Source organism: Sclerotinia sclerotiorum, genomic scaffold (genome assembly GCF_000146945.2).
Source record: "Sclerotinia sclerotiorum 1980 UF-70 scaffold_25 genomic scaffold, whole genome shotgun sequence".
Taxonomy (NCBI): domain Eukaryota; kingdom Fungi; phylum Ascomycota; class Leotiomycetes; order Helotiales; family Sclerotiniaceae; genus Sclerotinia; species Sclerotinia sclerotiorum.
In genome coordinates, this window is record NW_001820811.1 from 105,149 (window position 1) to 128,303 (window position 23,155).

Here is a 23,155-nt window from a genome sequence, read left to right on the forward strand (position 1 = left end):
TTTCTATAGTAAAAAGATGACTAGATTACCATTCTTATTAAATTATATCCGGAGTATTGGAGATGATGAGCCACCTGTGAGTTGATTGTAAGATTACAGTTTGTAAGTACTCCTTGGACGCTGTTCTAATGTAAGCAAACTTCAATATTCGAGATTTTGATACAAATCTCTGTGAAGATTCTAATACCGCTATAAAATCCGAGCATACAATATAAAAAATAAGACTTACAATATAAAACCAAGCACCGACATCAAAACCAACAAGAAACCCCCCAAAAGCTTATCGAAACCTACAAACCCTCAAAAGTCGTTAGAAAACTAAAACTAAAACTAGACCATCTCTCTCCATCTCCAACCCCCACCGGCACCTTTCATCCATAAAACCCTAGCTAGGAACATCCAAGCGATGCCAAGTACGGAGTACACTTGGATACTATCGACTTCTTCCTCAGAACGAACCTCAATGAAATCCGTTCGGTTTGGATAAATCGGAAATTTGATGTGGTCTGGCTGGAATACATATATTCATCATTTTGACGAATATTTCTGTCAGTATTTATATACCAGTGGGAAGGGAAGCCTTGGGTTGGGCAATGGGTATGCCGTTGAGTTCTGGGCAGGGCGAAGGCTTGATTGATATCGATTTGATCTGAGGAGTTGAGTTGAGATGAGTTGTTGACTGTATTGACTGGTACTTTTGGCGTTGATTTGGAAATTGCTCGTGCTGGTGTTATTGAGTACCGAATACATAATCTTACAATACCTAGTGAGATCACTTCCTCAACTTCAGCTTATTAAATATACGTAGAAGTTTCTAAGGTATAGATACATGGTTGAGATTCCTACTACTAATTCTATTTCTATTCTTGTAACTATTTCTATTTCTATATAATCCATACTTTCTATATAAATATATCATCATACCTAAGTAAAGAGGCGGTACATATCGTATGTACCGATTAGACCTATTCTTTGACCTTTGTGGGGGCTATAGTCTAATATGATACGACGACGCGATGCGAAACGGACAGGATCCTCCGCAGCAAATGTAGGTCAGATATGTGGTCCTATCGTACATACATACATATATGGAGCACACACATACACACATATATATAGAAGTACAGTACAGTAGCCGCAGAGTAGTGCAGAAAATGTATTGTGCCTTATTCTGCGGCGAAGGACAGACATCGATGTTCTACAGTGCATATATATTATTAGCCCCTGTTCTTTACACACACGGTAGGTAGAAGGTATGTAGTATGTATGTGTGTATGTATGTACGGAGTATGTATACATTAGATTGAAAGAAAGATATTTGTGGTCCTCATCAACGATAATTCGACCGCGGGAATTCTCGAGATCGACTTGGCGGATGTAGCTAGTGGGTTCATGGTAACAAGTAGCGATAATGATAGGAGAGAAGTGCTTGTAAATGAGGGGAACATGTCGAGATGGTTCTTCAATCACACTTGGGCAGCCGTGAGAAATGTCTCAGTAGATAGATAGGATAGGGAAGTAGGTAGGGAGGTAGCATTTATGAGTTCGAAAATGATATCTTATACTTCCCCGACTTGTTGAGATTGAGATGGATGGAACGAATATGGACATGTTCCGAGGATGACATTTTCATCACATCTGGATATAGATTTAGCAAATCATAGATGAAATCACGTATAAACCCGTCACTCTTATGCATCTTTTGTTCGTATGTGAATACGACATAAGAAATAGATGTAAGCAATTAAACCTCAATCCATCCATCACCTTTTCTACTGGATTATTTCGTGATTCATTTTATTTGTGTGTGATGAATATGGAATCTGGATGGTGCTTCCGGATATTGTACGGAGCACAAGAGTATATTTGCTCCAACCTTTTCCTATCTCTCGATATAATCCAACATTAATAACCAGCAAAACAAGCACATGCATCCAATCAAACTAGGATAGCACGGATGAAGGAGAGATCTTTTTACAGTTCTCACACACGGCACTGGTGTAGGTACTTAATTATCTGGTTTCTCCGAATTCAAATCCCTTCATATTCCCCTCAAATATATCCAAAAGGATTCTTCAAAGCAGGGGAACGGGAAGCTCGGAAGGTTGCGAAACCATGTTCGTTCGCGCAATCAAATCTCGCAACGGTGAACGAACGGATGATGGATGATGGATGATCTTTTTGTCGGTTTTTTCTTGTTATCTCGGCTCTTAATTGAGTTCAGACCTGAGATTGACCTGAGATTGATTGACCATAGATATCGATGGATGAGGGATGAGATGAGATGGGATGGATGGTTGAAGTTGGATGAATGGATAGATGGATGGACAGATCAATCAATGATCATCTCATCTATTAGGTATAGTTTTGATCAAATTGGGAAGATTGATATGCTGCAAGGAACGAGAATCGGACGATTTTCGTGGTGAATAGATTGATTGATTGAAAATACCTAGTAGGTAGTTAAGAAAACCTACCTACTACCTAGGTATCTTTGACATGTGTTTTCTACATAGGGTTGGTTAATGTAGAATCGGGATGAAAATCTTTTGAAAAAGGGCATGTCGCCGAGGAAAAATAACGAATTTTTATTGATTTTTTCATAAAATGTCTTCTTTAAGTTTCATGGTACTTGTACAAAATCATGCCATTGGGAATATTGCCACTTAGAATATCACAATCACAATTAATGCTGTTGTTGGCGCTTCGAGAGATAATGACATGGAATCGGGAATGTATTGGTTTTTTTGATAAGAATTAATTGTTCATTCGGGGTATTTGGCATCATGTCTGACTCGTCTAATTCTTTTTCTATCTCGTCAATTATCTTCTCTTCCTCTGATCTTTTGATCTTTTCATCCTTTTCTAGTCAATCCAAGTTACTCAAGCTCATCCATCGCCATCACCATCACCGACAAATCCAGCCATCCAAATCATCTCAACGACTCGATAGTTTAAAAGATGCCGTGCCAACCTTGCACTGTTGCTCACTGACATCGCCATTTCGTCCTCTGATAGGATCAATCATGGGTGATGAATGGCATTCATCTTGCATCTCGTGCATATCGCTAAGAATAATCCCATACGGCTTTGACCAGTAATGGCGCTTACGTGCCTTGCGATGAAAAAAACCGTGGAGCATCGTGGAGCAACTTCAAGGATCACACACAAGGGCCCATCCGACGCCAATTTGGATATTAGTGGAATGCTAAAATGCTGGAACGAACTAATTGAACGGATTTGAACGAATAGCATGAATCGATTCTTCATATTTTCATCAGGCCAACCAATGAGCCTTCGATGTCGTGAAATCTAATATCACCTCCATTCAGCATTTAGGGCCATCACTCGAATCAACAGACGAATTCAACCTTTTCTCATCTCATCACCTTGTACAACACAACATGAGCAATATGACTAAGTTAACGTTGTGTCTATTCTTTCGGAAAACCCTTCTCTCATAGGGTACCTATTCAAAATCGGGTACATATCACAGAGATTAAGAATATCCACCCACTCACATCATTCATCCAGTACGGAGTACAGATTCATGAATCCAGGTACGACCCAAGAATACCTGATTACATAGCCATCCAGTACCTGTCCAGTACCGACCCAGCACGAGGCTTCTGATGTCTGTTCCTCACAGCCTCTCTGGGAATAGAGGTACCGTATACTATATACTAATCCATGATTCGTCTTACTGCTTCCAATACATGTATCCTGCTTGTACCAGGTATCGTTATCATGCCGAGATGTTCCATTTTCCACGCAGCTCGAGGAGTCAGGTGAGTGTACATTGCACCAACATGTCAACCCGAGGATCCAATTAATGATCGACCAAGCATGTTAACGTTGAATTTCCCCTCTCCTTTTATTACCCAATTGTAAGGTTACCAATTGCTTCCAATTATCTTCAGAGATGGTGTACAGAGTACCGCCCCCATTCATCAATCTCCATTCCGGGTCCTTCACACCAAATCTTACCATTTTGGAAAAATCTCAACTTTTAACCTCTGAACAAAGGCCAAAAATACAATGGACCCACTTTCTTGTGACTGAGAACACAGTATGTGATCACCATCACACAATCATTACATCTGTCTCCCCTCCTCTGACGGTAGGAAAATCCAAACAAGACGCATGTCAGCAGCCTCGAAAAAGGGTCAAGAAAAGCCCTGACAGAAATGCATCACGAATTGACAAGGTATAAATGGAGAGAAAACAGCCCGAGCACCATGGAGGGGGGCATCAACCCTTGAAAGCATGCTCTAAGCTTTTGCCAGGGTCTGCTCTAAGCGGTATGTAGACGGTAAGGTGGCTTGTCTATCTTGACTTCTTACTTGGTGCTAGACACATGAACCGGACCGCGACCGCATCACCTTTTCCACGCCCACATCTGTATCCCATGGGCCATGGTTCGGCTGGAGTATGTGTATCGACAATTCGCAGGTGCATAATTTTCTAATTTGGTCTCCGCATTATCCACTGATAGTCTAAAGAATCTTTAATTAGCCGCTCTGTCCCATAGTGCCCTAGAAACCCTACAACGCTCTCGGACCTAGTGACGAAGGCTATCAACCAAAAAGCCATATACGGTGATTGCGCTCATTTCCTAGTGTTAATTCCTCTCCAGTCTTTTTTATCTTTTCTTAAAGCGTGCAAGGATCTTTTTGCTGCTTCCTCTGGACCCCATTCTAGCGCCCTATCTGCCGTTTTGCGATTCTGTTGGCTCCAGGCATGAGACGAGGATCTTTTAGTGCCATTGATGTCCTGTAGTCTGCTCTCGTGTCACTTAATCACTTAACTCGCTCTAGAGCATATTCTCCTCGCTCAGTTGTACATTCAACGTTCTTGACCTTTTCCTTCTCGACCATTGTACAGAGACTTGGAACGATTCCCGGTACACAACCACGCATCACAGTTGTTCACGGCGACACAGCAGAACGCCTCCACTCATTCGGTAGCTAGACTTCTGCACTACTACTCTTTACCGCCCGCTATACAGAATATCCATGGGACAACCGATATAGAATTGGGCGTGGATAGTGGTCAGCCCTCTGTACTGCAGAAAGCACAACAGCGAGGGAGAACGGCAAGAGGCCTGAGTTCCAGCTGATATATCTGTAAGTGACATTCTCGATTCTGAAAGGAGAAGAAGCATTGGGCTTCCATATCTCTCGGGGCTTCATGTGTTCATGTAGTCAACCTTTGGACAGAGAAACTCATGCAGCGGTCCGACTAACTATCCCGATGCTTGATTCACAGATAACCAAGTTATCACCACCATGTCTGTCGCCAGGACCCGGTCAATGTCAATGAGATCCGGCCATTCATCCAAAGGCACTGGAGCCACATTGGCTGAAGTCAGCATGCCTTCGATTACTATACCTCGCGATTTCGAACCCTGTGCTGCGACGGCCTCTATGTTCTTGTATGTGCAAGGAAATACAGTCGTATGCGCTCATCACGATACCCTTAAGATTGAAAGACGGTTTGCGAGACACACAGAAGAGATACAGTTACTGGCAGTGGATAATATTAGTGAGAGAGGAGCCGGAAGATTAGTTGTAAGCTACGATGCTGGCCAAACTGCCATTGTGTGGGATTGCATGACGGGAGACGAAATTGCCCGATTTGCTAGTTACGAAAATCTTACAGTGGCCGCTTGGATGCGCAATGGAAATGTTGCATTTGGTGCGTATGGCGGGGTAGTGAAGGTTGGGGCTGCGTTGCTGATGAATTACAGGAAATGCTCAAGGAAATGTGATTCTTTTTGAACCGACAACATCAGAGCATATATCCTCCAGAACTTTAGATCAAATTCCCATTACAGCTTTGGCACCAGCAGCGGATTGTAGGACGTATGCAATTGGGTAAGTAAAATCTCAGCGATACACTTTTGGATTTTTCGCTGATTTGATCACAGATTTTCCAATGGGTCTCTCTTGATTGCAGCATTGCAACCAAGATTCATAATTCTTCACAACTTGACAACTTCAAGAGGACCTTCACCGATCGTAACACTATCATGGCATGCATCATCATCACGACAGAAATCGGACATGCTAGCTTCTCAAACCAATGATGGTGACCTACGAGTTTGGAGCATTGCTAAATCACCCACCAGCAACGACACAGCCAAAGTAGTCCGGGTATTGAAACGTTCCGAAAATTTTCAAACCGGTCCCAATTGGCTGGGCTGGTCAAAAAATGGTCGTATCATCCAGTTTTCCGAAGGGTAAGTAAAAACCTGGTGCTCTCCCCTTATTTGTCCCCCACATTGCATAAGGCAATGGGCGCGCGCTTAGCAGCAACCACTTACACAAGTGTGATACAGGGAAACATCGTCATGGGACGTACGAACGAAACAGGTCACTTTCGAGAAAGTTCCGACATTGGATATTGTGAAGGGTCTAGCTGTTTATGGACCTGGAGCGACGCTCTTCACGCTGGGTCCCAATAATACGGCCCAGCAATTTGATCTTAATTCACCGCCTCAAATGGTGGCAAACGTGCAACATCCAGCCAATTTGTTGCCACCTTCGCCCCCTGTTTCTGTAGAGGAGCAGCAACAGCAGGCCGCTCAAGCGGTCGCCGCTGAAGTTTCAGCTGTACCAATCAATATCGATATCTCCGAGAGTGACTCCGATCAGATGTCTCCGCTGGCCAGAATTGCTCGACGTGGTGATGAAATCGAACAGCAATTACGTGTCGAGGCCATGGAGCCTGACCGTGCTGAACCATTGTCTCCTGTATCATCAAGAAGTCGCACGTCAAATTCTACTAGATCATCTGCAAATTCAAGGCAACATACTAATCGTTATCATGGTAAACATTCTTCGGGCTTATCGGCTGTATCACGAGGAGGTATGAGTGAAGCAACAACTATGTCATTTGGCTCATCGATTCATACCGGTGCTACCCGAGAACCTTCTGTGCTTTCAAGTCGGGACTCGTACGCTCATAGTAATACCAGCTCAGCACGCTCATATCGTTCCCGACACCGTGGATCTCGGTTAAGACAAGAGGTACTCCGTAGTCCGGATGAAGCGGGAAGTCATGTTGTGGAGCTTTTCAAGTACACCAAATCTAGGTTGAGTGACATTCCTTATCGTCAACCACAAGTCTCAGACAGTGCTCATCTCACGAATGATGATCTTCGGCTACAAATGCTCAGTACAATATTTGGATGGGATGGAGAAGCCGAAGGATTGATTCGTGATGAGATGAATCGAGCACCAATGGGTTCAACCCAAAGAGTTCTCCTTGCAAAATGGATTGGCGACCTCGAACTCGATATCATGGCTACGAGCTCCGAATCAATGACTTCTTCCGATTGGATGCTCCTTGCCTTGAGCGGAATCGGAGGACACGCTTCTCAAACAAAGGTCGCTAGAGCATATGTTCAACGTCTTTTAGAAAAGGGAGATGTTCATACTGCTGCTACAATTATGCTCGGTATGGGTGATCAAAATGATGCAATTGAAATATACGTTTCCCACAAACGATTCATGGAAGCATTGATCTTGACAAGTCATGTTTTCCCATCAGACTGGTCCCGACAAGCTGGTTTGATTAGAAAATGGGGAGAGTGGGCTGTTCAGCATGGTCAGCAACAATTGGCCATTCGATGCTTCTCATGCACAGCATCCGAGTCTTCTGAACCTTGGACATCACCATCTGCTCAAGCTGCCACTTTCACAAATATCCATAGCCAAAGTATTCCAGAAGTACTAAGCCCTCCTCTATCACCACCTAGCCACCGAGGTCCACAACGCAGCATTGCCAAAACGTCAGCGTTGAAGCTCATCACAGCTTTCGGGGATAAGCACCAAAAGTCAAAGTTCTTTGGTATTGATAATGATAAAACACCAGTTGGTCCTGGTCCCACACCAATTGAGGAATCTGCCATTTCTCCAGGTGGTGACACAGCACATACTGCTTTCCTGAGACCTGGAAATCGTAGCGTCTATCACACACCAGCCTCTGCACGAACCGCGACTCCAGGTGGCTTCTCTCGTAGACGTCTTCCGTCTATCGGTGAGACACCTAATGATGTTATACCTGGAGTCAGATTAGAGCCTTTGAATCCACCTACGCCTGGAGATTCTGGATCAGACCGAGAAAGGCTTGGCCAATATGCTCATGAAGCGGAAGTGGAGCCATTACAGCTCAGCTCGGCAACCTATACTCCAATCACCAAGAATAGACCCACAACACCTATGACCCAGAAAAGGATTGCCAATCCATTGCCATCACCATCGCCAGATACATTTACCGCGAAAAAGCAAGACGATCGTACGAGAAATGGATCACGACATCGTAAACCAGATGGTCTGCAAATTCAATGGCCACCTATGGAGTCGATAATTACAGGTGATTATATGACATCTCCAGAGCAAACGGGATCATCACACCACGGTCACCGAACTAACCGCTCAATTGGTGATCCTTTGAACTCTGCTGCTCTATCATCAGCAGCTTCCGTCTCAGCTTCAAGCAATGCCAGAAGTCCAATAACAAGCGAGAGAAGTTTCAGAACGACAAGTCCTGTTTTTCATGGTCGAAGTATTGATCAATATATTAGCAGCTTGGATTCCGCTACATATCATAAGAGACAGCAACGTAGTCGACAAGCTAGCCGAGACCGAAGTGGAAGAGGCCGTAGCAGTAGTCGAAAGCCAAAGGCTCGTGAAGCGTCGGAAGAAAGAGGAAGGAATATTAATCAATACATCAAGCCTGCGAAACGTTCACCAACCTCGCCTATCCCGATGTCACCTGAAGATTTGAGAGATCTGGGTGCTACAGTCTCCGATGGTGAAGTGGTGATTGAAGAGAAACAATACAGGACAGATAGTCGCACAGAGATCAAACCATCTAGACAAGCAAGCCGAGTCCGACGACAATCTCCTGAATCACGCAAAGCATCTAGTCGTCAAGCAAGTCGTAACGCGAGCCGTCGACCCCCTAGTCCAGATACCAGACTAGGAGGACGAGATGCCCGAGGTCGAAGTGCAGGACGTGGCGGATCAGCAATCCGTTCGCCTTCTTCTCCATTGCCATTTTCACCTCAAGCAAAATTCTACCAGGAAGATGAAGTTGCTGATTATGAAGATTTGAGAGCCGCAAAGGCAGATCAGCTTGCTTTTAGAATGAGAAGTGGTAGTCGTATGAGAGAACGTGGTACGAGTGCCGTTCGAGCTTCTTCGCCAAATGGAAGACGTCGTGACAGATCTACAAGTCGAAGACCAATAGAAGGTCAAAGATCACCATACATAACTCGAGATGGTGCCGAGTCTCAAACTCAGCTGCAGACACACTCGGAGTCTGTACAAAAAGCCGCCGAACAACCAAAGGTGGATCTAAAAGATGAGCGAGCATTAAAGAGAGAACAAGCTGCACGTGAGCTGGAAGAAAGACGTAAATCTCTTGCTCAAAGACCATTAGCACCACCGATCATTCATCCGGGAGAATTAAGTGGTTTATCCCCACTAGCTTATCGTCCAACTACCAACTTCCCCGAACCGAGATCTGGGCCATCGTATTCGCCTCCCAAAGCAAGTCCTCAAGCTCCTAGAAGCCAACAGAATACACCGAATAATAATTCTCCGGGGAGTGGGTTTGGATCAGCTCCAGAGTCATCCGTGCAGATTGGTTTACCTGCCACTCCAAGAGCTATGCGTCATCCTAAATATGATCCTGAAGGTAATGGTGCAGAGAGCATTCCACAAGTCCCTCAAATTCCAGGGAGATACGATACAGGTCCACAAGCCCAAACTTCCACGTTGAGTGCAGCTGTCTTCAATGGTTCATCTGATGGACCACATGACACATTTGGACCTCTTCCAAAGACAGTGTATCAGGCATCTCAACCACCTCGTCGTATGCCTCCTCGATCTGCTTCCGCTCCTATTCCTGAAGAGAGTTTCTACAAACCAAATGTCATCCCAGCAGGTTTACCACTTCATCCCGCATTTCAAGCAGCAATTCCATCCAGTTCATCAAGACGCACACCAGATACTAGAGAGAGAATGTCACCCACTCAATCTCCACGTAGACAAGCTTCGGGTGATCTGCAGGGCGAGAATGGAAGTAGAAGCGGAAGTCCGGTTTACGCTAGTGGGCCTGTCAATGTATTGACCGGAATTGACGAGACAATTGAGGCAATTCAAGCAATGCCTATGCATCATCCAAACAATGATTTGATTCCCCCACCACCACCGCCTCCACCAGCTCCACCCCTTCTCCCACAACTCCAACATTTGGCTTTACCACCACCACCTCCTCCCGCTCCATTATATAGACCCAATGCCAACACCAACTCCATGGTCTCAGGTGTATCATCAGGATCAGGTATTTCCGGCGTCTCATCCGGTTCCGGCGTAATCGAAATCGTAATGGACGATGAACCCATCTCCATGATTCCCAAAAGCAAAACCCCCACCATCCTATCCGCATCTACCCTGAATCCCAGCTCCATAATGGAACCACCACCAATGCCACCAGCTCTCGAACGTCGTCGAACTTCCTCCGTCTCGCACATCTACACACATAACCGCGGTCGTTCGGAAACGGACAATTCCCTCTCTAATCGATTTTCCCGCGCTGCGGAACGTTTGAGAAGTGCTAGTCGTGGCAGAAATAATTCTAGTCCTATTATTGATAAAGGTGCTACGAAGAGTCCGGTTGAGAATGGTAGTAGTCCATATGAAAGTGTTCCTGCTGCGAACTGGGCTCCACCACCTCCACTTAATAGGAGTGCGACGACGACTCCTTCGAGTGGGATGAAAGCAGAGAGACATCCTATGGAAGTGAGAGCTGCTTATCAAGCGAGTATGGAGGGTGGAATGATTTGATTGTTTTGTTTTGTTTTTTCATCTTTTGCATGATAGGCGTTTTTCTTTTTACTTTTTTGTTCTTATCTTCATCTTCTATTCTTTGGATATTTGAAATTTTGCTTCAAAAATTTTCCCGCTTCGATTCTCGATACCCTTTCTATTCTTCCTTTTCTTCTTCTTCTTCAACAACAAGTCCTCTTCATTCTTTTCTTTTCTCATTTCAAACACATGCGAACAAACAAACGCATAACGACTTCTAGTACAGCTTTCTCAAAAACATTATTTTTGGTGGACGGAGGAAAGATGTGCAGGATTGGATGGATGGATGGGAAAAAATCATTTTACATAACTTTCTTGACTGTCTTTTACAAACAGGAAATTTTTAAGATTTACATAAGAAGCAGACCGATAAAATTTTTTGGCTCAGGCTTATGATGATATTATGAGTCTTTATGGGAGATGAGATTGGCGATAGCGATAGCGATGTTGATGGATATTTTGGAGTAACTTTTTTGGTTGGTGCTGAGATGAGGGGAGAGAGAGAGAGAGAAATTTGTTCATAATATTGTATATCTACTTCTGCACTATCTTTGAATATATATTTACATTTTGCATATGAATTTTTTGTTTGTTTTTCTCTTTTGCTTTGTTTTGCACTTGTTTGGGGTGGGATGTTGATCGTTATTCACTCTTTTGGCACTTGCGTCGTTGTTGCTTTCTTGCGTTTGAAGCGGTTGCGTCTTTGATTTATTTGGTTGAGAGGAATGGAATGAAGGGAAGGGAAGGGGTTAAATGATTGCTTGACTCAAGTATCTTCTTGTTCCTTTGGGTTGGAAGGAATTACAGTGCTATGGTGCACGACAGAAGACAGAATGGTTGAGTAGGATGAAAACGCAAGATACCTAGGAGAAAAGAATGGTACAAGATGAGACGGGGCAGAGACACAGACGGAAAACAAGACAGCAAAACGAGGTATGAAATTGATGGATTGGAATATAATCAAAGCACAAGACCTAGTATAGCTTGTCATAAACTAGGAAACGGACAGAATATACGGAAAGCACCAGCTTAGAATGAAAATGACAGGAGGATAAAACTGCGGTTGAACAAATGGGTGTGGGGTCTCTTATACTTCTTGCCTCACGGCTGGTTGCTCGTTTGCTTTGTTGTTTTTTTTTCATAACGCAAGTTGGAGAGAATCTTTGATTCGAGGGTTTATTTAAGATTGAGATTGATGCTTTAAGATTGAATTATGGCTTGGAATTTAGGATTTAGGATTGGATTTAATGATGATTATGACTCTGACTTACTTGTAATGAATCGTCTTGATGATGTGATAGGAAGTGATGTTTTGTGCTGGGTGATCTTGTCATCTTGATTGAATGATAGACAGATGTGCGAGGTATGTGGTGTGATATCTGCAAAATTGCCATTGTTCGAGGAGAGAATAATGTGAGGTTGAATTGAGATGCCCGTATATAAGGCGATTTTCCATTTTTACAGGACAAGAGATGAGGTGTAAACATTTGTAGTGAGGGGAAAGAGTGGTGGAGGGGTGTCTTCAATCTGAGATCACTCATAGCCCATGCACATAACTACATGTGCCAATAACCACTGGGGCAGAGGCCCTAGCACTATATCTGTAATCATTACTAGAAACAGATATTAAATAGTCTTACTGTGGGAAGCGGACACCATTTTACCATTCAACCTTGAATAAGGACTAAAACCATATGTCAAAGATTTTATATATAATTTCTGGGATAAGCCCATCTAGCAAACCACCTCAAGACCCCTGCAAGACCCCACACGTGATCTTCAAAAAAGTGTCCGAGCGACTAATTTTCTCACCAGATGAATCTCGAACGGAATAACGAAATCCAGGAATTGGGCTCCGAACAAACGTGCAGGCAACCTGCAACACCCAAACCACCTCGCCATGAGTGTTTCCCGACCCGCGCGATGTATCTTCAACGCGCCTCTCCCCAACCTGCGACCGCTGACGCGGCGTCAAAATTTCCACTCCTCTGCTCCGCTCCCCGCACGACGTCGTCCCCGTTTTGCTAGCATAAAACATTCAGAGGTGGATGCTGCTCCTGCGAAAGAGCTTTATCCTGGGTATAGTGAGAAGGAGAGAAGTTTATTAGGGAAGCGATATACGCCGGAGCAAATTGCGGCTATTGAGGCAGCGGAGGAAGCGGTCGATGTGGAAGATTTGAAGAGTCATGGTGTGATACGGACGGATTTGGGAGGGTTGAGGTATATGGATGATTTAAGTATGACGCAGCCGGTGATCGATAAGAAGATTATGGATTATCGGATTGATCCGAGTTGGACGCTGGATCAGGATAAAATCGGAGACGAATTCGTGGCATATATGGATAAAGTGATGGAAGAAAATCCCGAGGATGTCGATCCTGAGGATCCGGACTGGGAGAAGAAACATAGGCCGAATAGGTTGGATTCGCTGAAGGCGCTGCAGAAGGAAATGGGGGATCCAAGTACTTTTGCCTTTGCACCGCAGGTACCTGGAGATTTTACAAAGGAACCTGGTAAAGCTGTGGAGATAGCGAGGGAGGTGGACGAAGGCGATGAGGAGAATCTTGATCCTAGAGATCCAGATGGGATTTATACGAAACTGCGCCATCAAACAGGACTTACCATGAACGAAATCTTGGACCTCGATACTAAAATCCTCGTCAGTCATCGAGTTGTCAACCAAACCCGTTTGGGTAAAATTGACAGTATGTACGTATTGGCAATTGCAGGAAATGGAAGGGGCAGATTAGGAATAGGAGAGGCCAAAGGACAGGAACCTGAAGACACGAATAATAATGCGAAGATTGCGGCGATTAAGAATATGCAGCCGGTTCCGAGATATGAGGAACGAACAATTTATGGGGATGTAGAGGGGAAGGTTAGTGCGGTTGAAGTTAAGCTTATGGCGAGACCTCCAGGTATGTTTTCATTTTCATTTATATGCCATTCTCCTGCCTATAGGGAAATTTATGATGTGCGGGGTAAGAAGAGGGGCTAATTCGATTGTGTCAATGTAGGATTTGGTCTGCGATGCCAAAAACTTATCTTTGATATGGCAAAGGCAGTAGGTATTCACGATCTCGCCGCCAAAGTACCACGTTCGAGAAACAAGATGAACACTGTTAAAGCCACCTACCAAGCATTAATGAAACAACGAATACCGGATGAGATCGCTAGGGGTAGAGGAAAGAAACTTGTGGATGTGAGGAAGGTTTATTACGGAGGAAGGGTGTAAAGAACGAAGAAATGATGGACGGAAAGAAAAAGAAAGGGAATATGTATATTTACCTTGCATATTGTATGAATACTACTAGATGGATGTGGAAGAAAAATGTGCATATGCATGGACTGGCGTAATGCTGGGAAGGAGGACAAAATTATGTGGAAAAGCAAGCATCATATTCATGATATTGCCTTGGAGAAGATCTTAAAAGGAAAGATTTTGAGTTGCATTACACATATTATTATGTGTGGGTATCTTAATCCAAAACTCCTAAATAAAGATGAAGCAATTCTTCCCCCTTCGACTTAATAATGACAGCTGCAATTCGTGATACTTCGTGGTGATGGGTACTCTTAGTGACCGACAAAGTCATGAGCTAACATGTGTCTGCCCAGTAGTGTAAATCCATTGTCCGCCGATCCGAGATATCAGGAGATGGATTTGAATATCCTATCATCCCCATCTACCCTCTCCTATAACATCTTGCTTTTCCGTGCTGAACTTCAGTTCTCTACGAAATAGCCCGGTACCAGTATGGGGATCGTATTCCGATCGATACCCCCGAAGCTTCAATTGGTGTTGAGTCCTTTCTTTTAAGATCCACACCACAGGAGGAATTGGCACCCTCTCCCTCCTCGAATAAGCTGTCAATGTCTCTTTATGCCGGTCATGCCTTCGTATGGAACATAATATTCTCCATTCCGTCCACTCATAGAACTACCCTTCACCCCAACACCCCTTTCACTCCTCCCCTGCCCCCAATCTCTCACACACTCTACTCATACCTCTCCTCCCCCTCCTCACTCCCACCTTCCCCTTCATCCCCACCACCCCTCTCCTCACTAATCTGCTGCTGCAAAACAATACTATAAACACTCGCCTTCAACAACGTAAAAACCAAACTCGTCTTCCGTTCCAACTGGCGCAAATTATCTAGTATAAATGCCGTCGGGTTATTCGAGAGAGTTTCGAGTGTATGCGCTAGCTATTGTATAGATTGAATGTTAGTTTGGAGGAGGAATGAGAGAGGAATTGAAGCGACGAGGAAGAGGGGAAAAACAAACAGTCTTCATGTTCTCTGCTAATCGTTCATATTCATCTAGTAAATCTTGTTCTGTGGGTGAGAGATCTTCATTTGTAGGGAGTGGAACGTTGGATGCGTCTGTTTCCATGGTTACGATGCGATTGCGATTGCTTGCGATTACTTGTACTTGTCTTGCGATTGTGATTATCTTTGCGTTTTGCTTTGAATGATTATTGTATGAGACTTTTGTTTATGCGCTTGCTTTGCACCTGTGGATGAGATTCGGCGGGAGATAAGCTGTAGATGTGGGAGGATAAAATAAAATTTGGCTGAAGGTAGCGGAACGAGAGCTTTGTATTGGTGTTTCAGTTACTTGACGTTAACTTTTACTTTGTCGCGTTGTGAAGTTTGGATGTTTGGATGATTGTCGACCCCGCAGGTGGAGAGTCACGTGTATCATATATCACATATCTCGAAGTCAACAACCCGAGGGGCAGCTTCCGACATCTTACCTTAGTAGGTCCACCTGAAGGGAGGTGAAGTGTGAAACTGCAAATAGGCCCTTCTCAGCAGTAATGCATTTTCGAGTCGTGTTTGTAGAAAATGGAGTTAGTACTTCATCACCAAAAGAAGAATAGCAGCAAGATGTGCAGCAATTTAATCAATTTTTATCATCCCCTACATCTCACCCTACGTAGCCACTTGGATTCGTCGCTTCAATAATTCTCCTAAACTCCGCTGACTCTTCAATACATTTATAGTTTTTCATCCCTCCAAATGTCTATCTTTTCAACTACTGGCCTAGCTCCTTATGATCCTCCTGGTCCTCCCAACAAGGCGAATCTTCTAACAATGCTTGGACCTATTTCATCATATTCTGCTTGATGTTAGTGTACTGTATTCAAACGATAAAGAAGAACCAAGATATCTTACCTGCTTTGGTGTGACAATAAGATCTAAATTCAGGGGTTTGACCCAAAAGACTACCACCGAACCATGGACCGTGTCGCTGTCTCTTATGCGAAATGACTTGAACCTCCAAACCTCCACTTCTGGCACCACCGCTTCGAGCTTCACTGGCTCTAATTCTGTCATCCACCAAGTGTTTGATATCACGTTGTAATCTGCGACCGAAATCTTTGTATAATGTACTTCCTCCAGATAACACAATATTCTTATAGAGTCCACGACGAACATCGATAGGGGAAGATTGGATAACGCCATCCACAACCGTTGGAAGTGGAGTCAAGAAATCGGACGAGTAAATTTCTGGGTTGAAGAAGATTTCAGGTGCAAGGAAACGTTCGTAACCAACATCAACGGTGACTTTGCGTCCACCTGGTTGCGTCACTGTATGCTTCTCAAATCTTCCAGGATCGCGATCGAAACGAGCAAATTCCTTCACAATATCTGGGCAGACATAACAGTAGTTCTCTTTAATCTCACCAGCAGTCTTCAAGGAAGAGTCCGGTTCACCTCTGTCTCGGAGTAACGATTGAACGAAGTATGTAATGTCTCGACCGGCGATAGGTATAGATTTGATTGATGATCCAATAACATAACCCTCTGCAACGGGAATTACGTGGGTCACACCGTCTCCAGAATCGATTACAGTTCCGGTTAAGGATCGATCAGAAACTTTTGATGAAGTCCACGACGCAGCCAATGCGAGCACAGCTTGGACGGCAATGTAAAGACCGGCACAGTTGAAGGATTCGAACATAATTTCGGCGGTATTTTCACGGTTCTCGGGTGGATTGAGTGGCTGGGAAAGTTTGGTAAGTGAAATTCTCACGTAGATTTGAGAATTGGGCACGTACGGGTTCTGTTAACAGAAAGTAATGGTCTTCTGGCTCGACACGGAGATATTTAAATATCGAATTGGACCAGAATCTTTCCATATGGTCCTACATATGTTAGCTATTTTAGCCTAAACGTAACCTTGGAGCCCCTTACCCAGTTCTCAATTTGTCCATGGCGAATTGGGTAGTGTATGCCATAACCTGCCATCATCAATACCAATTCCATATATTCTATAGCTCATGCGCACCTGGTCCACTTGCGGCTGCTAATGCCTCGTCTCCGATAAAGAAGTCCAGGTCTTCAGTTCCACGTTTCATTGAGAGATGTCCTCCTGGCCCAGCACCACCCGTAAGATACGAAGGTTTGTTGCCAACTGCAGGGCGGCCAGATCCTGAACCCGCACCTGCTGCTGCGGCACCTTTTGTCGCTATGGCGGTAGGGAAAACGAAGGATGGAGAATCATTGCCAGCAAAACCTATAATTGATGCATTGTTAGTTTTATGCCTATCTTGTCGACAGTAGAGAACAAACCAAGCTTGGAGTATCCGGTACCGCTATCGTAGAAGCATCAGTAAATGTACAAATGGATAACATCCCCTTCCTCGGGACACGGGGATATAGAATGCCTTGTGGGGATCTCGAACGTACTTGTCCATGACAACGGCCGGAGTATGAGAAGCCATATTGAAATAAAGCTGCGCAACGCAGTCCCAGATCTATCGAGGGAATTATGCGACAGCTTTGGTAATTGTAAATAAGTTGTGCTGGGAATAACAGCTGGTATTGACCGTATCGATCGTTGGCGTTTGGAATCTAAGCTTCAAGATGACGACCCATAGGCGGTGCGTACCTAAACGAACCCCACCAGTGGCAGGAACAGCCAGTCAGTGGTCGGTCAGATAGAGATCACGTGCACCTCATGTAAATTTTGATAACATTAGACTTCAATTGCAATTAATATATTGCACTTCCTGTGAAGAGATAATTGGATGTGTTCGTGATCATAGGGAAAGAAACATGAATTAATCTCTCCCAGATCAAGAAGAGATTGAGCAGGTGAATTGATGGTCTCTTGGTTAAATGAGATCATTTCATTGTCCTTTGACATGAACATTGAACCGCTCCTTCCCTTTTCATCTCCAACCTCACTGCCTGTTTAGTAGTATTATGTTAAAGTGTGCATGACATATCCAAAGTCAATCAAAGGCATTTTCTACTGCTCTCTACATCCTAGGATCAGTTCTTCCTCAACTCGAAACATCACCACTGCCACCATTCATTTCTTTTCCTTCCATCACCACACACTCACTCACCGACACTCGTTTTTCTGAACATATCTCATAAAGATCACCTACATTATTGTTTGGGCCTCCAAAGTCTTGCCCACTTTTCTATATCTTTGATTTTGATTCCTCGTCCGAAAAAAATATCATTTCTCGGTGTTAGCCGAAGTCTCCTATGATTGAGAGGCTTCTTGTTCTTGTATATTAAGAGATGTTCATTGAAATCCAAAATATCCCTACCGTACGACCAGTAGCATTTGTGTCTGTGGCGATTGATGGCTAATTTGATATAGCTCCAATAGATTGTTTTCCAATCAAGTTGAAAATCTTTCATACAGATTATAAGACAGACTCGGCATATCCTAGACGGTTCTCCTCGAATATCCCTCTCACCACCACTTCGCTCTTCCCCGTTCATGCATTTTGGAATCATTGCGAGGCCATAGATACAAATTGTCACTCATCTGTCAATTGATTCCTTTGCGAATTCCCACCATTACCTCATTCCTTCGGATACTCATCTAGAGTATTTTAAAATCTCAGATTCACTCGTATACAAACGCTTCACCTTTACTCCTCACTTACGAGACTTCATGTCTGAATTTATTACAAGATCCACTTCTCTACCTCAACAATCTTTAATCACAACGAAAATCGATATCGCGCGAGAGCGTCTCCGTCAGCTCCGTCGCGAAATTTTCAATCCTTTTAACCCACTTCGCAGATTTCAGAAATATAATATCGAAATCATCCCTTCCCCATTCGTAGATCGACAAGATCCATGGTCAGGATCTCACCCATTAATATCGAATCCTCCCTTTTACCAAAACATGGAGATCGACATGATGCCTGCTATGAGTTTCAATCCAGTAATGGATGGCTCAGCAGATAACAGAAGGCCACGCACAGTGCAATCCCAACCATGTGTATCTGCGATATTTGTGCACGCTGGTGCAGGTTATCACAGCACTACGAATGAGCACATTCACTTAGGAGCTTGTAATGAGTATGTTGACTGAACTTGAAAGTGAAACCTTGAGAGATATTTGAGGAATGTAAAACTTTGGCTGACCTTGACATAGTGCCGCTCGCGCAGCGATGAGAATTCTCAAAGCTGGCGGTTCAGCTGTGGATGCAGTCGAAGCTGCAATTAAAGTCCTCGAAGATAAGGAAATTACTAACGCCGGATATGGTAGTAACTTATCAATTGAAGGCATCGTTGAGTGTGATGCAACAGTAGTAGATCATTTGGGTAGAAGTGGTGCCTGTGGTGCAACCGCCCGTAAGCCCATAGGTTCTAGTCCGAATTGATCCCCACTGGCTAACACTACCTTTTTAGAGATCAAAAATCCTGTCAGTCTGGCCAGATTAATTTTAGAAGCCTCAAGTCGACCATTATCTTTACGAAGAGTCCCACCCAATCTTCTTGTCGGTCAAGGAGCGACGGATTTCGCATGGGAACACGGCATACCAATTGTACCACATGACATGATGTGCTCTAAGAATGCTCGCGAAAGATACATACGATGGCGTGAAGATTTGCGTCGTGCTGAAGGTTGCGGACGCATGACGCCATCAAGTACAAACAGTAGTCAAGCTGCTGATGATGAAGCTGCCACACGGGAATATGAAGAACGTGTGAGAGCAAAACAACGTAGGGACCATACCAACGCAATTATAACTGGCACATGGAATGAAGGGCAGCCCGACTCTCCTTCAACATCGTCACCGGGTCGTGCATGTCCTCAAGAATGCGGTCCACACACTCCACGTCCTGGTACACCTCCTGGCCGAGGCTACTTTCAAATGAACACGCCAGGTCGTGGAGCTTCTCGCTCTCCAGTGGGAACCACACCAGCAAAACGTGCACGCCTTGCAGCACTTAGCGATGGCAGTTCGGGACGCGTTCATTCTCTTTTGTCTCCAAGCGTTACTACAAGTGGTATTTCCAGCGAACCAAATATATCTGTCAACACTTCAGTATCTACTATCGAAAGACCATCTAGTACAGACGGCCATCTTTCCCCAACGGATCACGAAAAGGTTATTGAGATGCATTCTATACCACTAGATTTCGCCCAAGAAGGAACCATTGAGAGCCCTCACGAGTCTGCCCCAAAGCCTGCTTTCCAGAAGGAGGATGTAGATCTAATTACCGATACCGTGGGGGCTATCGCGATTGATATGTATGGCCGAATTGCTGCGGCATCTTCTTCTGGCGGAATTGGGATGAAACATCGTGGTCGTGTTGGGCCTGCTGCTCTTGTAGGCATTGGTACGGCTGTAGTTCCTTGTGACGAGAGGGATGAGGATCAAGTTTCAGTTGCTGCAGTTACTAGTGGCACAGGAGAACACATGGCAACTACCATGGCTTCACAGAAATGTGCTGACAGACTATACCACAACACCAGACGAGCTCGTGGTGGCCAAGATATGGAAGCTAATGAAGACGAAGCTATGGAGTCATTTGTTCAAGCAGACTTTATGGGTCATCCTGGTGTTTGTGGAAGTAACTCCGCTGGTGCAATTGGTGTCATGGCTGTTAAGAAGACCCAGTATGGGTACTTCTTACACTTTGCCCACAACACCGACTCATTTGCCTTGGCATCTTACGCTTCAAATGAGAAGGACGCCAAGTGTGTCATGTCCCGTCTTGGAGATCATGGCAACGTTGTCAGAGGAGGCCGAAAGGTCCGGATTGAGAAAGATTGACTTCCAGTCTCACGCCTGACACGGATTTCTAATCTTATCCTTTGAAGTGAGAGACTAGATCTCCTTCGAATCGTTGTCGGGTTGATTGTATCACTAATTTTATTTTACCAGCATTGTTCTGGAAAATGCATCATTGCTTTATTGATAGAAGGAAAGGAGCTTGTGAATTTATGATTATGAATGGAACGGCGTTGAAGAACAAACCGGAAGAAAATATCGCTACCACAAACATACATTAGCCTTAGCCGACCACTTTCCGCTTGGAAATCAGATGTGGGTTATGGGAGAGGGAAAGATGGATAGAGATGATTTTATAGCTTAGCCTTTATTGCTATGTTATGCCCTTAAGCATGCTTCATGCTTCATTCATAACCTAATAGAACCTAAAATTATTCTTCATTCTAGTATAACTGCTCAGTTTTGGTGAATATTCTGTATGCATGCACTCATGCGCTCATTGATGTAGTTTTGATATTGCTCTTTCCTATGCAATATGCCACAAACCCATAAACCGCAAATTTGTGAATGTCCATATCCCAATCTGCTAGCCCATTCCCTTTCCCATTTTCTTTCCTTCGTTTCCCAACACCGATAAATAATAATAATCTTGGGAACTCTTAAAGTATATAAGCGATATAATACAACATTCACATTTTCTTCATCCATCTACCCATCCATTTATCTATCCATGTATTTAATTATTCTCCAGATGGTTCGTTTCATTTTATTCATCTTATTTATTCCCCAGGTACAGGAGTACCTCTAGCACTGCCAGTCTCGACTCCTGCACCATTAACCTTTCGCTTCTTCTTCTTTTTGCGTGGGACGACGGCTGGTTTGGAACCGTAGTCTCCGAGGGAGAGGTGCGTGGAGCAGGTTAGACAGATGGCTCCTTCGGGGGGTGAACAGAATACTAGAGGCGTGTCAGTGTGAATGTATGAACTGAGGTAAGAAGATGGAGGAGGGACAAGATGGATGAGTTGGGCGTGAATAAAGATACCACATACTACTTAAACATATACTGCACACAAAACCAACGTCCACCACCTTTCTATGACAAAAGCACGCAGCTCTAAAATCTACCACTTCCTGTGTTGGTGCTATTAAATCCTTTCTACTCGTTTGATCGGGCAAAAATGCTATCATTAGATATTGTAATAACCCTTGCGGATTCTTTAGGTGCATATATATTCCCCTTGTAGTGTCGCTAGCTTGTTGTAGAAATACAGTATCACCGGCGAGTTTTAATATATCAATTGGGATCCGCATACGTTGTGCGGCGAATGTAGTATTCATTATGGGAATATATTGATGTGCGAGATCGCCGGATACAGAGAGTACGAGAATTCTTGATTGCAGACCGATGCTAGAATCTGAAGTATTCACATCGGAGGTTGTTGGTTTAGAGTCGGAAGCTGAGACGTCATTGTATGCTAATGATTGTTTGTTTATATATGAGAGGGCGAGGGTAAGGGCACCGGCCATTTGGGTAGTGGTTGTAGTGGAAACTTCTTGTTCAGTCGTGCTAGATATTAAGTTGCGCAGGGAATTTAAGAGGGTATTTTCGATGAGCGCAAATTGTCTGTATTTGTTTGCATCATTGGGAGGGCCGTGAGTAGTTGAACCACCCATTTCTATGTCTTCTGAGGCAGAGGGGGGTGCTGGATAGAGCCATACTGCGCGGTGACAATGGCTGGCTATTATGGCCACTTGATTGGCATTATTGACGGCGAGGTGGGCGTTTATGAAGACGAGGAGATTGGCTACAGCTTTGGAGAGAGGGAGTGTGGAGGAGAGGAGTGCCCAGGCGTGTGGATTGGTGTCGAGGATAATGACGAGACATGAAGGCGAGGGGCCTGTAGTCGTGTTAAAGAACATATAATTGCTGCAAAATGGATATGGTCATACCTTCGACGCCTCCTGTGAAATGATCTGTACCATCTATACCATCCATGATGGAAGTCTAACAGGCATGACACCCGGTAGACTTGAAGTTCAAAGAAGCTCTTGTTCTTAAAAACTTCTGATTAAAGTTCACAATGCAACCGATCCAACAATGAATAGGTTAGAGATTAATTTTCCTTTCCGCAGGGTGAATTTCTGGATATAGTTGTGATTCGTATGGAAATTCCTAAAGGCTGAGTGAATTAATGAATTTCGAACAAGGCTGGAAGATCCTCATGCAGGGTAACGTTAAGGTTAAAGAATGTATGTAATCTAGAAATCGCCC

The 23,155-nt window shown here is 44.1% G+C and overlaps 9 protein-coding genes across 9 annotated transcripts; 5 read left to right on the top strand and 4 right to left on the bottom strand.

The window, feature by feature from the left end:
- Nucleotides 1–16: 16 nt before the first annotated feature.
- Nucleotides 17–487, top strand: SS1G_13417 (predicted protein; the record flags this gene model as incomplete). The annotated part of the gene is made up of 2 exons (XM_001585483.1): nucleotides 17–76; nucleotides 335–487. The coding sequence occupies 2 exons, from the start codon at nucleotides 17–19 to the stop codon at nucleotides 485–487; spliced, it is 213 nt and encodes a 70-aa protein (XP_001585533.1).
- Nucleotides 488–1,000: 513 nt separating this feature from the next.
- SS1G_13418 (predicted protein) lies at nucleotides 1,001–1,509 on the top strand (the record flags this gene model as incomplete). The annotated part of the gene is made up of 4 exons (XM_001585484.1): nucleotides 1,001–1,048; nucleotides 1,128–1,203; nucleotides 1,247–1,253; nucleotides 1,311–1,509. 4 exons carry the CDS (start codon nucleotides 1,001–1,003, stop codon nucleotides 1,507–1,509), a joined length of 330 nt encoding a protein of 109 aa, XP_001585534.1.
- Nucleotides 1,510–2,889: 1,380 nt separating this feature from the next.
- SS1G_13419 (predicted protein) lies at nucleotides 2,890–3,003 on the bottom strand (the record flags this gene model as incomplete). The annotated part of the gene is made up of 1 exon (XM_001585485.1): nucleotides 2,890–3,003. One exon carries the CDS (start codon nucleotides 3,001–3,003, stop codon nucleotides 2,890–2,892), a length of 114 nt encoding a protein of 37 aa, XP_001585535.1.
- A 2,285-nt stretch (nucleotides 3,004–5,288) lies between these two features.
- SS1G_13420 (hypothetical protein) lies at nucleotides 5,289–10,859 on the top strand (the record flags this gene model as incomplete). The annotated part of the gene is made up of 4 exons (XM_001585486.1): nucleotides 5,289–5,697; nucleotides 5,750–5,876; nucleotides 5,930–6,241; nucleotides 6,341–10,859. 4 exons carry the CDS (start codon nucleotides 5,289–5,291, stop codon nucleotides 10,857–10,859), a joined length of 5,367 nt encoding a protein of 1,788 aa, XP_001585536.1.
- A 1,921-nt stretch (nucleotides 10,860–12,780) lies between these two features.
- Nucleotides 12,781–14,115, top strand: SS1G_13421 (hypothetical protein; the record flags this gene model as incomplete). The annotated part of the gene is made up of 2 exons (XM_001585487.1): nucleotides 12,781–13,798; nucleotides 13,898–14,115. 2 exons carry the CDS (start codon nucleotides 12,781–12,783, stop codon nucleotides 14,113–14,115), a joined length of 1,236 nt encoding a protein of 411 aa, XP_001585537.1.
- Nucleotides 14,116–14,878: 763 nt separating this feature from the next.
- On the bottom strand, nucleotides 14,879–15,275 carry SS1G_13422 (hypothetical protein; the record flags this gene model as incomplete). Its single annotated transcript, XM_001585488.1, has 2 exons — nucleotides 14,879–15,088; nucleotides 15,168–15,275. The coding sequence occupies 2 exons, from the start codon at nucleotides 15,273–15,275 to the stop codon at nucleotides 14,879–14,881; spliced, it is 318 nt and encodes a 105-aa protein (XP_001585538.1).
- A 661-nt stretch (nucleotides 15,276–15,936) lies between these two features.
- On the bottom strand, nucleotides 15,937–17,613 carry SS1G_13423 (conserved hypothetical protein; the record flags this gene model as incomplete). Its single annotated transcript, XM_001585489.1, has 6 exons — nucleotides 15,937–15,989; nucleotides 16,061–16,892; nucleotides 17,015–17,034; nucleotides 17,178–17,405; nucleotides 17,462–17,484; nucleotides 17,579–17,613. The coding sequence occupies 6 exons, from the start codon at nucleotides 17,611–17,613 to the stop codon at nucleotides 15,937–15,939; spliced, it is 1,191 nt and encodes a 396-aa protein (XP_001585539.1).
- A 1,430-nt stretch (nucleotides 17,614–19,043) lies between these two features.
- Nucleotides 19,044–20,925, top strand: SS1G_13424 (hypothetical protein; the record flags this gene model as incomplete). Its single annotated transcript, XM_001585490.1, has 3 exons — nucleotides 19,044–19,219; nucleotides 19,296–19,495; nucleotides 19,553–20,925. 3 exons carry the CDS (start codon nucleotides 19,044–19,046, stop codon nucleotides 20,923–20,925), a joined length of 1,749 nt encoding a protein of 582 aa, XP_001585540.1.
- Nucleotides 20,926–21,662: 737 nt separating this feature from the next.
- SS1G_13425 (hypothetical protein) lies at nucleotides 21,663–22,879 on the bottom strand (the record flags this gene model as incomplete). Its single annotated transcript, XM_001585491.1, has 3 exons — nucleotides 21,663–21,838; nucleotides 21,933–22,781; nucleotides 22,834–22,879. 3 exons carry the CDS (start codon nucleotides 22,877–22,879, stop codon nucleotides 21,663–21,665), a joined length of 1,071 nt encoding a protein of 356 aa, XP_001585541.1.
- Nucleotides 22,880–23,155: the final 276 nt, after the last annotated feature.